Genomic DNA, 14862 nt, shown 5'->3' with positions numbered 1-14862 from the left:
TCGATTCCCGCTCTGGCAACCTTGAGTAGGATTTTTCCCTGGGAGCCTTCGATTCCCGCTTTCGATTCCCGCTTTCGATTCCCGCTCTGGCAACCTTGGTCAAGTATACCTTTATTGTTGTGTGTCGATGTCCAGAATATTGACTTTTGCACTGCCTGTATACTCAATATTTGCAAAAATCTAGTTTGCAATTCTGAACCCCCTTAAGTAATTATTGCTTATGAAGTTCCATCAACCTCTCATCATATGCCCCATACACATGACATAGTCGCGAATCATCCTCGTTGGCCTCAACTGATGTAGCTCCACCTGCCATGACATTCCCTAGTAGATAGTACAACTTTCAAAATTTATGCCTCTTTATTACGATAAGTGCTCCCTGACTATTTTCATAACTCTTGCTATTATGCTGTGTCGGCATCCACTAATATCAAATGACCCAACAGAGATTAAAGTCTTCCTTAAATCTTGAATATGTTGTACTTCTGATAGAATCTCTGAAACACTGTCATGCATCTTGATCTTCATAATGCGTATCTCAATAGCTTGACAGGCCACATCATTTCCCATAAGAACAATTCCCCCATTGTTTAGTTTGTAAGTATCAAACAGAGATTTGTTGGGACACCTCATAGGAACATCTCGAATAAAAATCCATGTATTTTGGAAATAAACCACTGATTAACATCCAATTCATCTTCGTCAGAATTATCTATTGCAACACTGGCTTGATTTGACGCATTTTTTTTCTTTTCTTCTTATTTTTCTCTACGCTTCTTGTAACCTCTTTTGAAGTACCCCTTCTTATGGAACCAATAGCATTCAATTGTGCTTTCCCCTCTGGATCGAGATATCAACCATGCCATGGCCTGTTGTTGACATTCACCATAAGCCCATCTACTTCGGATTCTTCCCCATTAACCTTCTTTATCTATTCACTTGCAAGAAAGGCTAATGTTAAGAGCCTGGGAAAGACGTAAAGAGAAGTAGTGCCTTCTCCTCCTCTTCCAATTTATCCCCAACATCCAACAATTTAGAGAACTGCATGTTGAAAGTGTTGAGATATTCCAGCAAGATTGTGTTTTCTTAAATCCGAAGAGCATATAGTTCCTTCCTGAGAAATAGTTTGTTGGTTAGCGATTTCTCCATGTAGAGACTTTCAAGTTTGTGCAATATCCCGATTGCAGTCTCTTCGTCACTCACATTGTGCATGACCTCATCCGCCAAACACTAGCTGATCATGCTAACTGCCTTCATATCTAGTTATTCCCAATCTCAATCTTCATCTTTTTCAATTTCATAGTTTTCCCCGATAAAGCCTTCCCCATACCTAGCTTTCGTAAGAGATCTCTTTTGTTTGCCATTGGCTGAAATTGCCTACCCCATTGAATTTATTCACGTCGAACTTGACATTCTTCATTGCTGAAATGGCTCCAAAACTGATCAATCAGATACCACTTTGTAGAAATTCGAGAGATCTCAGATCTCTCAAAATAGGATCAAACACGATGTGAAACAAAAGACAAGATGAGATACAAGAAACACAAACACACAAAGCAAGAACACAAGATTTATGTGGTTCAGCGGTGTGCCTACATCGACAAGAGAAGAGAGTTACCATTTAGATTAAGGATAAACTCTCTTTCCTTTCCTCTCGGCCAGGAAGCGCACAAAAACTTCACTCCGTAACCCTAATATGTGGCTCATATATTAATGCCACTACATCAAGAAATTACTGAAATATCCTTATAGCACAAACCGAAAATTGAATTTTCCTTCCAAAGTGCTACAGACATTAGTTAGTTTGTCGGGGTGATGAATTACTGCCAAAATACAAGACATCTACACATGTATAATTGGAAAAAAGGCACTATAACGTCCCTTACATACGCTTAACTAATCATTTTAAAACTTAAAACTCTGTTGTACTCTAAATAGAAACTATAGGACTGTTTCCTAGAACAAATTGGTGACCAAAGGCAACTAACTAAACGTTGGTTACATTCGAATATTAGTAACTAAAGTAACTCCTAGAGAAAAGGACTAAAAAACATGGACTGTGAGCAAGCTAGAAAACTAACTCAAATTAAAAACTGTTTCAACCTTAATTTCCTTATAGTGGGAGATTAATATGGAATCCACTTTGTCAAGATTCAAACTTTACCTTTGATCTTCACGAGCTTTCGGACACTTGTATAAGACATCCTTGACTACAACGTATCCAAAAATAAGCTTGATCCGAATAGTCAAATTTGACTCTATAGGTCCATGAACAAACCACTGTTTCTGAGACCGTTCTTTGACTGTGCATTCTACTTCTTTTTTTACTGTGCATTCTTCTTCTTAGAGTTGAAAATAATCTTCTGACTTTTATTTGCATCAGGTTATCAAATAGTATGCATTTCAAACAGGTACTAAGGTAACTCTTTTTAATTATTTGATTAGTCATAGATTACACTTTCATGATTTTATCAATGTGTGCTAATTGCCAAACTGCCAATTTCAAGCTTATTTTTCCATAGACACATAGTCGCCTCGATCTCATAGTTCTATGTCTCATATAGATAGAAATGATAGTATGAGACACGCATATACTATACAGCACTAATACAGTAGTACTACTACAGTCGTACTATTCTACTTATTGCTAGCAAGTAGTATAAAATTAAGAACACATTACATAATTTGAAAAATGGTATGAGAAGGGTTAAAAGTTTAAACAACAGTACCACTTAAGAGGCAAATAGGTTCAAAGAAATATAAAAGAATATAGATGGATACTTGTAATATTGTATAATTATTGTAAACCACATCTATAAAATACATTAATGAGAGAAGGAAGCCCAATCAAGGTCTGCACAAGCTGTCATCAAGTCTTCTCCTCTCTTCCCCCTTTTCCCTTCTCTTGTTTTCTCAGTAGGTAAATTGAAAAACAATATACTTTTTTAACAGCAACAATTTAAGGAAGACAATATATTGTTACGTTTCAAAAACAAAGATTAACACATGATTTTGAAGGGTTATAGTTTTTCCCAATTTTAATGACCTTTTCTTTATTATTTTTATAACTTTTTATGTTGTATCGGACGTATTGTTTGGTATGGATCATGTATCAGTAATACACATTGGATTTTTGCTTGTCCAATGCATCTAAAAAATCTGCGACTTTAAACCTTGGTTTGAAGTGCAATAGTAGCTAGTAAAAGATAATTAGCTTCCTCTGACAGAAGGCTTCTATAACTTTTTATGAGAGCTGAAGAAGGCTTGGAGATCCATTGGAGAAATGATTGCTTTGTTGCTCCTTCAAACACTGATTTCTCAATCCGATAAAAGATACATATAAAAAAAGAACTTTCCAAAGAATCAACCAAATCTTACGTAGTTATTGAAAGAACATGGTTAATATCGTCCAACAGGCTTTCCTGGCTTAGTTATCGGCTAGGGTCTCAAAATTCTTGGAGGGTCAGGGTGGAGTATGGTAAGGCAATTAAAATGTCGAAGTGGTGTGCCATTCTCTTAATGTGGGAATGCCAAATCTTTCATCTACAAACCAGCCGGATAATATTTGAGAATACATCAACACCAATTCATATACCTACCAGGACTGGTTCATGGTCATGTATCAAGTTCACAATACCACAGAACAAAAGTATGACTGTTAGAAAAAAAAAGGCTTCTAAAGTACCCAAACTGCTAGCTCAATTACAACATCAGGTATATATAAAGATTCCCACCATTAACAAAATTACATTACATTTATAATTCATAAGCGGATACAAGCATCAAGAATGTCAGAAAGTTTAATCTCTATCTAATCAAAACATAAATATAAAAAAAATGTAATTTCATTTTCTCCACAACAGAAATATCACAGAAAATGGAACTATGCTCAATTTAGAAAGAATTTGTTCTGTGAAACAGGATCCTCGACAAGCAATCCGGATAAACTAAATATCTGCCTCGGTGTAAAGAGCAGCAAAGAGAATAAGATAAAAACTAGCACAAGGTCGAAAGAATGAGCAATAATGTCTGACTTGTTGTTTCCCACAGAGCCAGCGAAGAAAATGAAAGTATCCACAAGAAAAAGAATATCACTAAATGACATTTATAGAATCCCTTCCATATATAGATACTTCACTTAAATAATATCTCACCAATGTGGACTTTCCACCATATATCATCCACAGATCACTGCCCTTTTCCGGAGATAGATATACGTCCCCAGAAATATCACTAGAAACAGACAGGGTCCTAATGTCACCAAGAAGCAACTTTCGCTCTCTTTCTATCTGTTCAACGTTGATTCTTGCAAGTTCTACCTCTTCAACACCATCTGGAACCACCTCATCTGCCTCCTCTTCAACATCTTCCTCATCTTCAGAAGCATATGAGAGACTACTTTTTCGAGGCCTGGAAAGATAAGAGTGACTTAGTTTTTTTTTTTTGGAAAGGCTGTACAGTGACTTAGAACGCCAAGCAATAATCTTGATAGTACATAAGAAAAACAGATACCAATCGCCACCCTTTCATAACACCGAGAAACTAAATGGCAGGTAATGGACAGTATTGTAATTTTTTCTGAGTGATAATATATTCGGATATAGGACACAACAGTAAGGTGAAACAATAACTTGTAAGTTACAGAAACTAGAAGAAGTGCATTCATATGAATTATCAATCATTCCGCTGCACCAATTTGAAATCCATTTCTCATCTAAATATAAGGTCGTACATCTGTCAACCGTTACAGAAAATTCAATTCCAGGTCACATGATCTGATTTGGCGAGATCATGATCAAAGACAATCATCAGATTCATATCAACTTGAACAAGGTTTATTATACAAGAATAATATATTTATATGATATCAAATTATGTATAGTAATGGTACCACCCATACCACAAGATACACATATAGTGCAAATAGTTCACAGTATACGAACATGTAGGTATGTCAAATATGTTCGGCAGATGAAGTATTAAATGATATAACATCTATATAGTTGATGAGAACTCAGATGTGGTAAAACCTAGTCAACCTGGGCAAACCACTGATTGACAAGGCTACTTTTTCATTAACACGTTTCCACTGACTTGGTAGGGCAAAAATCAGATCGGATGAGAACTCAGTCAATGTAAAACCTACTAGACTCGAGCGAGTCAATGATTGATGACGAATTATAAACAACGATTAATATAGAATATAGTTTCTACTTGTCTTTATGTGCTTCCCTAGTTAGACCCAAGGTTTTAAATTTCGGCCGAAATCCCAACATTTCAATTGGGACCGAAACCGAAATCCATCAAAACCCGAAATTTCGGAAAAAAGGAAAATTTACTTATTTTCCGCTAGGCGAATCGGTGGGAGAGCAAGACAAGCGTCGTACTGCTAGGCGAAGCGGTGGAGTGAAGCACCCTAGATGGTTAGAGTCTAGTAGCCGAAAGCATCACTAGCTTACGCTCTAAACCCGGGTAGAGCATGGGGCACGTGGAATCCCGTGCGAATCAGCAAGGACCACCTTGCAAGGCTAAATACTCCTTGGTGACCGATAGTGAAGTAGTACCGTGAGGGAAAGGTGAAAAGAACCCCCCATCGGGGAGTGAAATAGAACATGAAATTGTAAACTCCAAAGCAGTGGGAGGAGAGTTCGATCTGTGATCGCACGCCTGTTGAAGAATGAGCCGGCGACTCATAGTCGGTGGCTTGGTTAAGGGAACCCGCCGGAGCCGTAGCGAAAGCAAGTCTTCATAGGGCAATTGCCACTGCTTATGGATCCGAACCTGGGTGATCTATCTATGACCAGGATGAAACTACGTGGAGGTCCGAACCTACTAATGTTGAAGAATCAGCAGATGAGTTGTGGTTAGGGGTGAAATGCCACTCGAACCCATTCCACAGCCAGCAGCCTTGTTCAATAGATCTGCAGCAGGGTTCAAAATGAAAGGAGATATGAACTCCTTTAATACCCTAGAAAGGGACGGTAGATGCACATTAATACCCACTTTCTTCTTTAAAAGCCAGATTCCCATTTTCTCAAGTGTTCAACTGAGAGGAGGCAACTCAAGGTTGTAAGCCCTTTCAAGATCCAAACTTCAAATTATATCTGTTGAATCAGATTTCTTCATCGATCTATCACCTTATTTGGCATCAGAACAACATCTAAAATTTGATGTCTAGCAACAAAACTGAAACTGTTCCAGTTATAAGCCATCAACGACGACTCTATTGCTTTACTGCCTAGAGCCAAGACTTTTGCTACATTCTTACAAACTCCACCAAGTAAAGTAATAAGCCTAAATTCTCTGCTGCCTGATGGATTTCTCACTTCATGATAGTAGAAAGATAAAAAGAGGCGTTGAAGGCTTCCACAGTTTAGTCACCATCGAAAATTTCCATTCTCTAAAATTTCCTAAAATTATTGGAAGAAATTCAAAGAACAGGCATACGTGGACCAAAATTTCCTAAAATTATTGGAAGAAATCCAAAGAACAGGCATACATGGACCAGGGCACATAATCTTTGTTTAAAAATTGAAAGTGTTGATCTAACTCCATCAAAGAAAGTCTTCACAAGCTTAATGGATTCTATCGGCACCAGGTCCCCAATATTCTCCAATTGCTGCTAATGATGGGTCCACCAATTGATATGAAGATGCACCTCCCCTTCGGATGGATGGGAACGGGAACAGCAGAAGATGATCTGGGAGACGAGGGATCACTGTCTCTACTTACGTCTTTATGAGTACTGGCTCACTCACGGGAATGACTTATGTCATTAGGTAAGAAAAGAAAATTACATATACCCTATATGAAATTTCACAGAAGAATCAAAGGAAAGCCAACATGACTAGACCAAAGGAAAGCCAACAAGACTAGGCCCCTAATTCTTTAAGGCAATGTTCGTGTCTCCATACAGAAAAGGTCGCTTGAGGATGCATTATGCTTAGTCTAGTTACAATTTCATTCTTAAATTGGGGCATGCACATTTTCAGTCATCATATATTAATATGTACTGTTAACTTACCAACTTCTCCAAAAGCTTAAGCTGTTAGAGAAAGGCGTTATTTATCTTTTATACTTTAACACTCCCCCGCACGTGTGGCCCACCTGGCAAACACGTGGCACATGTGGTCCCATTTTGGGCCAACCATCGCATGTGGATTATGCTATCCGGGAGATTTGAACTCGAGACCTTTGGCTTTGATACCATGTTAACTTACCAACTTCTCCAAAAGCTAAAGCTGTTGGAGAAATGCAGTATTTATCTTTTATACTATAACATGTACTAATACTGATGCAAAGAATTGATTGAATTTAATGTTTTGAATTGTTGAGAAAGAAGAGATGAGAATGAGAGAAGAAAGTGTGAGTTAGAACATAGCTCCCCCTCACTTTTGTATTTATATAAGAAAGACTTTGAGTACAATGACCACTATGCCCCTTAAGCATATATACACGTCTAACACTCCCCATCAAACTAGAATGTAGATATTATACATTCCAAGCTTGTTACAAATGTCATTTAGTTTGGCTTTACCTAAAGATTTGGTAAAGACATCAGCTAGCTGATCCACTGATTGAGTGAAGGAAACGCTTATCTCGCCCTTTTGTATTCTCTAGCGAATGAAATGGCAATCAACCTCTATGTGCTTGGTTCTGTCATGGAATATGGGCTGGAGAAGAGGAAGAGAAACCAATCTCCGATAGGAGAGAGCGCAACCAAATAAGCTCTCTACTCGTATGTGACATGGCTCGATATTCTGCTTCTGCGCTTAACTTGGAAACTATGTCATGTTTCTTACTTCGCAACGACACTAAATTACCCCCAACAGAAGTACAATAGCCAGTGGTGGATCTCCTATCTGCTGAAGATCCTGCCCAATCTGTCACAAAATCCTTCCAACCTTTTTTTTTTTTAATCGTAGCCAATTTCATCAACGAAAGACCAAGATGGTCAAAATACAGCAAGCATGCTCAAAGCAAGAACAAGAAAAAATAAGAAATACAAGAGACTTCAAGAAAAAGAGCTTTAAGGAGGAAGGGAATCGTAAAGGGCCAAATCCTCCAAAGTCACACAACCTCTGGCCAGGGCATCTGCCATCGAATTGGCAGATCTACGAACATGCCTAAATAGAAACGTTGAGGATCCCATCCAATCAAGCATTTCGTCGATAAATCGTCAATTCTCCAAGGGTGTGAACCTGGCCCATTGAGCCACCTAATAACATTGAGGGAATCTCCTTCAATCACCACATTAGACAATCGCTCATTAACAAATAGCTTGATGCCTGAGCAGCTCTCACTTCTGCCTCCGTAGAGTCTGTCACCCCAATTGGCCCAACAAAGGCCCAAATAAGCTCACCACGGTCATTTCTCAAAACACCCCCAATGCCCGCCGGACTAGGGTTCCCCAAGCTAGACCCATCGAAATTAAGTTTCAGATATCCATGTCGAGAGGAGCCCATTCATGGACAACTTTCTGCTTCTTCTCCTCACTGAAGCACACTACCCACCATCCTTCCCATAATTCATATGGGGATACAAATTTGAAGCATGGGATAACTTTAACCAAAGCTATCATCAATATAATCACTTTGATGAATAAGTATGAAGAACCATTTGAGATGTCGTCAAAGACTCTTACATTTCTCTCCTTCCAAATAACCTAAATAGTAGCTGGCAAGGCAACATTCCACAAGATCAATCAATTTTTCTCCAAGGAACATTCACCCAATTCGCAAAAAGATCAATCAATTTTTCAGGAAATACCCAAGAAATACCGAACCTTCATAGTAGAAGGCTCCAAATCTCCCTATCTACTCTGCAGTGTATAAACAAGTGATCCACAGATTCACCAGCCTCTATACACATGGCGCAATGATCAATGATGAGTATCTTTCTTTTTCTAAGGAAGTCGACCGTCTTGATCCTATCTTGAATAGCCGCCCAGCCAAAAGTGCAAACCCTAGGCAGAGCCTTGATTGACCACACTCTAGCTACCTTGGGAGACAGATGAGTAGCCATGAGCTGTTGATAGAAAGACTTGACCGTGAATATCCCAGATGAATTCCAGATCCAAACCCGTTTATCCATTCCATCTTGTTTGATGTACTTCTCCAAAATCTCCATCAACCGGCCAACAGATGCGAGTTTCCGATCAAAGAAACTCCTTCTAAATCGAGGAGACCATACTACAACTCTGTGATTCCATCAAAAGTTGGCATTCACAAAACTATCTCTGTCAACTGCAAAGAGGAACAGGTCATACAAGATCTCTTTCAAAGACCGGTCAGAACACCAAAACTTAATCCTCTCCCCAGAGTAGACTCTAAATCTGATCCCTGGACAAAAAAAAATGAGAAAAACACAATATATCACGCCAAGCAGTCACCCCGAGATATCTAAATCTATCTTATGATTCCCAAAATCCTTCCAACCTTGCATGCCCATGCTTCTTGAATAGCAGGGAAAGGCTCCTCCTTCATATAGCGAAAAATCTGAACCATTGCTGCCCAGTGGGAGGTATGTGGAGCACTCATAAACTGGCTAACTACCCCAACTGCGTATGAGACCTCTGGGAGAGAGGAAAAAGAGATGCGAATGAGAGAAGAACGTTTGAGTTAGAGCATAACTCCGACACCATGTTTAGAGGAAAGAAGAGATGAGAATGAGAGAAGAAAGTGTGAGTTAGAGCATAGCTCCCCTCACTTATGTATTATATAAGAAAGACTTTGAGTACAATCATCGCTATGCCCCTTACACAAATATACACGTCTAACATGAATGAATGTTTAGAAAGTTTATAAGATGAAAGTGTTTCGAAGCTCGGATATTGCTTATATGAAATACATGAGACTTTTAGCTGTGCCATATAATAAGAAGATAGTTCTGGTTACAAAACATCCATGATCTAGAAGGGCGGGCTGAATCGGTAAAGACAAAGATTCGTATTATCAAATCGGCCCCACACTTCAAAGACAATGCTTTTTGAATATCAAGTTTAGAAGCACCAGAACATTAAGAACCTCAGACGTAGTTTATGACTCATGCACCCTAATGGGATTTACATGTTAGAGATGCAGCAAAATAAGGCCAATACATTACATGACTGCAAAATTTTACATTTGCTAATAGAAAAAACAACAGAAAGCACATGAAGGAAAAAAAAAAAAAAAAAGCGAAACAACATAAGATGTATTCTCACTTGGGAAGCCTTGCAAAGAGAAGATTGCTTAATATATCCAGCATAACCTGAAACTGACGTGACGTCATTGTGGCAGTAATGTTAGGAGAATTGAAGGTGAGCTCTTTTAATGGCTTCACCTGCAGTGGCATAATGAAGAGTCAATAAGTGTTCAAAATGGAAGGCATGAACCCGTAAATAAAATAATAGGCTTCTCTAAATGTTCTAACCGACCTTTAAGTCCGTAGTTCCACTTTTATGTCTCGTGTAGCGAAAATACATTGTACAAGGCATAAACACCCTTTCAAGTAAAGCACCGGTGCGCTTTACTTTAGGAGAGCTTCTAAGAATTTTGGGTAGCCACTGTAGTCCAGCTCCTGGATCAACATCGGTTGGTGCAACATGAGCTTGAACATGCTCCAACATAACAGAGAACTCCACACGTTTCCATGTCATTTCAGGTTCAGACTCGGGAATATGAAGGCCGCCCGTACCAAGTGCTTGTTCAATCATCTCATAGCCAACATGGAGAACTGAATGAAATGAACGTGCTAAAACACGTCCGCTGGCAGCAGCAAGCAGAAACCTTCCCTGGAATAGAGAAAAGAGTTAACAAAATCAAATGAGATTTCCATTACATTTTCTATCCTGTTAACATGGAAAAGAAATTAGGTAACTGCATATAAAATCTAATTGCAAATGGGAGCTCTCTCTAGGATGTGCCCAAAAAATCAGCTCCATAAGATCACCCTAACCCTTGATTTGTGGAGGTTAAAATGGACAAGTATAAACCTACGAGGCATTGCTGACACACAAACCTAGGACCACGCAGCCAACCTCCGATCTAAGTCCTAGCACCCAAGCCAACAATCCCCCTCCCCCAGTAATGGCCCTGGGGTGTTTTGAACCCGTGACCTGCCCTGATACCAAATGCAGGATTGTGGCGCTAACAACTATCCCAAAACCAATTAGTGAGAGTGAAGGATTTCAAACTACCCCGAACCATTCCTTCTTCTGCCAAGATTCATACCTAGGACCACGCATCCAACCTCAGATCTGGATCCTAGCGCTCTCGCTTTACTAACCAGTAGCACTCAAACCAAATGTTGATGGGAAAGGCGCTACAATTATCTTTATTGAGTAGCACCATCACAGTGTCGGAGGGGCACAAGCCTAGGACCACGTAGCCAACCTCCGATCTGGGTCCTAGCACCCAAGCCCAGGGGGTATTGCTGGCACACAAACCTAGGACCAAGCGGCCAACCTCCGATCTGGGTCCTAGCTCCCAACCCAACAAGATGTCCACCTAAATGGCCAAAAAGGGCCTCTTAATGGTCACTTGTGACCGACAATAACTTCTTCACAGAGATGAAAAGTTTGTAAAATCCACAAAATAAAACTGGTTCAAACAGCATGATGACCTGTATTTACTAATTTCTACAGAAATACATGTGGGTTATCTTGCATAATCCCTAATTGACTTCCAAATCGCAGCAAGATACGCTCTAGTGAATTCATGCAGATGAAATGGCTACCAATTTTCCTTCTTGGATGGACAGGACAGATTGCTATTTCCTTTCCAGAACTAACCACTCCAGACAAAAATGCGAACATTTTGATTTTTGAGTAATTTTTAACACAAGGGATAAGCTTCATTTCTTGGTATGTACTCATTAAACAGAAAAAAATTTCACGTTAAACAACAAAGTCAGTGAACTGGGCTTCAATTCTTCCAAATGTTATTTGTACCCACAAGTTTCCTTTAGAGACTAAAAGTAGTCTTCAGAAAGGTGAAAGACTCAATCGTCTTGTAACTCATTAACACAATAGTGTATGTAAAAAACCACCAGTTACATACTGGATGGTAAATTAGTACACATTGTTCAATATGGAAAAACCATTCAAAGGAACTAAAAATCTGAGGAATGGAAAACAAAACACTGCGTAAGAATATGGAAAAACACTGAAACTATAGAAGATGCATATCAACAAAAATGTTGAGACACCGAACAGCTAAAAGGATCTCATTGCCAGTAAACTTCCCTTAACCAAATTATACAAAAAAGGAATGGAAAAGGTCAGACTGTATAAACAAATGAAATAGGTGGACATAAAACCACAAAACTTACATTAGCTTCTTCTGAATGAAGATTGAATTGAGGTTGAATAACATTCACCATGAATTGGCGTGTTCCCTCCCCCTCTGAGTCATCAATATATCCATACTTTGCTGGAGGACAAGCAAAATTAATGCTCCTTAACTGAAATTGACTAGCCCAATGCCAAATCATATTTACTAAGAAATTTTTTTTTTTTTTTGGAATATTACTAAAAAATAAAAATTCAAAATAAATATTAAGAATTTATAATCAAATTGTTCCTCTCTAATTATTAAAAGGAATATTCTTGTATGTAGAACTCTGTCATGGCATGCGCATTATATACCCAAAAAAGAGACAATACAAGTAGATAGACAAGTTCTCTGGGCCCAAATCCATTGTCAAATAAATATATCCAAAAAAATAAATCAATGATAAAAAAATAAGACTGACCTACTGCAGGAGTGGATGAGAATTCCATTTTAACCGAAGGTGACGGAGATGAATGTGACCCCAAAGTCTCCACATGGAGGGGGGAAGGGAGACTTGTACCTTGGTTCACAGAAGGGGAAGGCTTGAAATTATCATCTTGAAGCATTTCACCCCCATCAAGTACCCGCTGCTCCTCAATCAATTTCCTCTGAGCATACTGCCGAGAAGGAGAAGGCTTTGGAGGCTCAAATGCTTTGGATATTCCACCAACCCATGACCAAACAGCATCTCTGTTCTTTATAGTCCACAAAAGCTTGAGGCCATAAACAAACACACGCTGACAATTGTCAGCCATTACCACATTAAATCCCTCATCATCACTTGGGTCTGACCGTGTGTGGTCACTTTCACTCCCATTTTCAAACTCTGACCTAACATATGTCATTTCTAGATTTCTTTTTCCAGCTTCTTGCCATGCTAATAACCTAGTGGGATCAGCCTTTGGAGCCTGCTTCCTGATTGTAAAATAGTCAGAAGATAAAAGAAATCCATCATCATGATGCTTCTCTGTACAACCACCCATACAGTTGCACTTTTCATTACTGAGTTTGTCTGTTGATATACCATGCAAATTCCTCTTTGTTATTTGAACATCTTGAGCAACACAAGTGCAATTTTCTTTATTCAAATATGACTTCAACACATGCAGATCAAGACCCTGGTAAACAAGATCCAGAGGATCACGCTTGCATTCAAAGGTATAGTGCTGCCTACCACGACTATAACAGAGTTCATATTTTAACTTTGCCGTTCTAAATGTCAACCCAGTAGAAGGATCATCATCTTCTAAAGGCGTGTGTTTAATACAACTGGGCGTTGCATCAAGACGGAGCATAAACTCAGTCATCACTTTGTCCAAAGACAAATTGCCTGATCTGGCAATTCTGGGGATTCCAAAACGTGGCCATCGAGAAAAAGATCGCAACTTATGAGGAGGGTTATAATACATGTTCCAGAATTTGAATACCCAAGCTAAATCATGTGCACCAAAGTTCATAGTTGGGGAATCAACTGAAATATTCTCCGACTTACACGCAGAACCAGGGATGGTTTTATCTTCCACATTGGAGGATGGGGCTTCTCTTTCAGATGGAGTAAGTGAAGGCCTAAGAGAAAAGTTCCAGCGGAGGGAAAGGGAAGTAGATCTGAATGGATCAAAAACTTTCTTACGAGTCTCTCCTTCTTTAGGAAGTGCATGTAAATAATGATTAAGGGGATTGCCAGAATCACATTCCCAGTCCATGGTAACTTCAAGACAAAAGGCAGGAGATTCAAGGAAAGCCCCAGAGACACGAGTTGGAAGTTTTAGACTGCAACTGTTAATTAAACTCTCCAAGCTGCTTACATAAATCTTGAAATCCTTCGCAGAAACATTGACACGACCATCCGACTGCTGGATATCCATGTAACCAGAAACAATTTGAAGTTTATCAAGTTTTTCATACGGGTTAGTTGTCCCAAGCAAGTTCCATCTGATCTCAGTGAAGCACAAACCAATTTTCCCATGGATGTAGTTCCTTACATCATCCCACCATGGCAAGCTGCGTTCCTTCTTAGGCTGCTGGTTTTCTGAAAGATTGACATTCGAAATTTGCAAGCAATCGGACTCATTATTCATTAAATTGGAATGAAAAACCCTAACGCCTAGATTAGCCCGTCGAAGAGCGACCGTAAAAGCATAGCTGATATCAGCAAGAGAAGGTTCGAAACCCACTCCGAAGGAAACTTCCGCTTTATGAAAAGATATGGGCAAATTGGAGTACATTTTCAGCGGGGGAGTTGTCCCACTTGCTGATCGCAGCATGCGCACCTTCCTCCATTTCCCAACAAAAACATCTTGCTGAATTTGGGGCTGGAAACATGTTGCCTGCAATTAAGAGTGGACTCAATAAAATGCAGATAGAGCAGATGAACCCGAAAATTGCACACAGGTGAAATATTAAATAACCGCATTTACTAAATCATATATACATTTATATAGCCACTTTTGCAATATATATATATATATATATATATAGCAACTTTTGCACAACAAATTTTGCAGGATGCTTTTGCACTTGGTAATCACTTTTCACGGTAACTATATGT

At 39.1% G+C, this 14862-nt stretch overlaps 1 protein-coding gene across 4 annotated transcripts in view; it reads right to left on the bottom strand.

Annotated features, from left to right (window-relative positions):
- LOC143876251 (protein SABRE-like) overlaps nucleotides 1-14862 on the bottom strand; it is a 109175-nt gene that overhangs the window by 35830 nt on the left and 58483 nt on the right. For all 4 annotated transcript variants that reach the window (XM_077377982.1, XM_077377983.1, XM_077377984.1 and 1 more), the window contains 5 exons: nucleotides 12736-14641; nucleotides 12313-12413; nucleotides 10418-10774; nucleotides 10205-10323; nucleotides 4155-4410 (listed from right to left, as the gene is read on the bottom strand). In XM_077377982.1, the coding sequence (XP_077234097.1) occupies nucleotides 4155-4410; nucleotides 10205-10323; nucleotides 10418-10774; nucleotides 12313-12413; nucleotides 12736-14641 (2739 nt within the window). The remainder of the gene's footprint in view (nucleotides 1-4154; nucleotides 4411-10204; nucleotides 10324-10417; nucleotides 10775-12312; nucleotides 12414-12735; nucleotides 14642-14862) is intronic.

The sequence above is a fragment of the Tasmannia lanceolata genome, unplaced genomic scaffold (genome assembly GCF_043159265.1).
Source record: "Tasmannia lanceolata isolate RefF3 unplaced genomic scaffold, GAP_Taslan_0.1 ptg000004l, whole genome shotgun sequence".
Lineage (NCBI taxonomy): Eukaryota > Viridiplantae > Streptophyta > Magnoliopsida > Canellales > Winteraceae > Tasmannia > Tasmannia lanceolata.
This window is presented reverse-complemented; position numbering and strand designations above follow the sequence as displayed.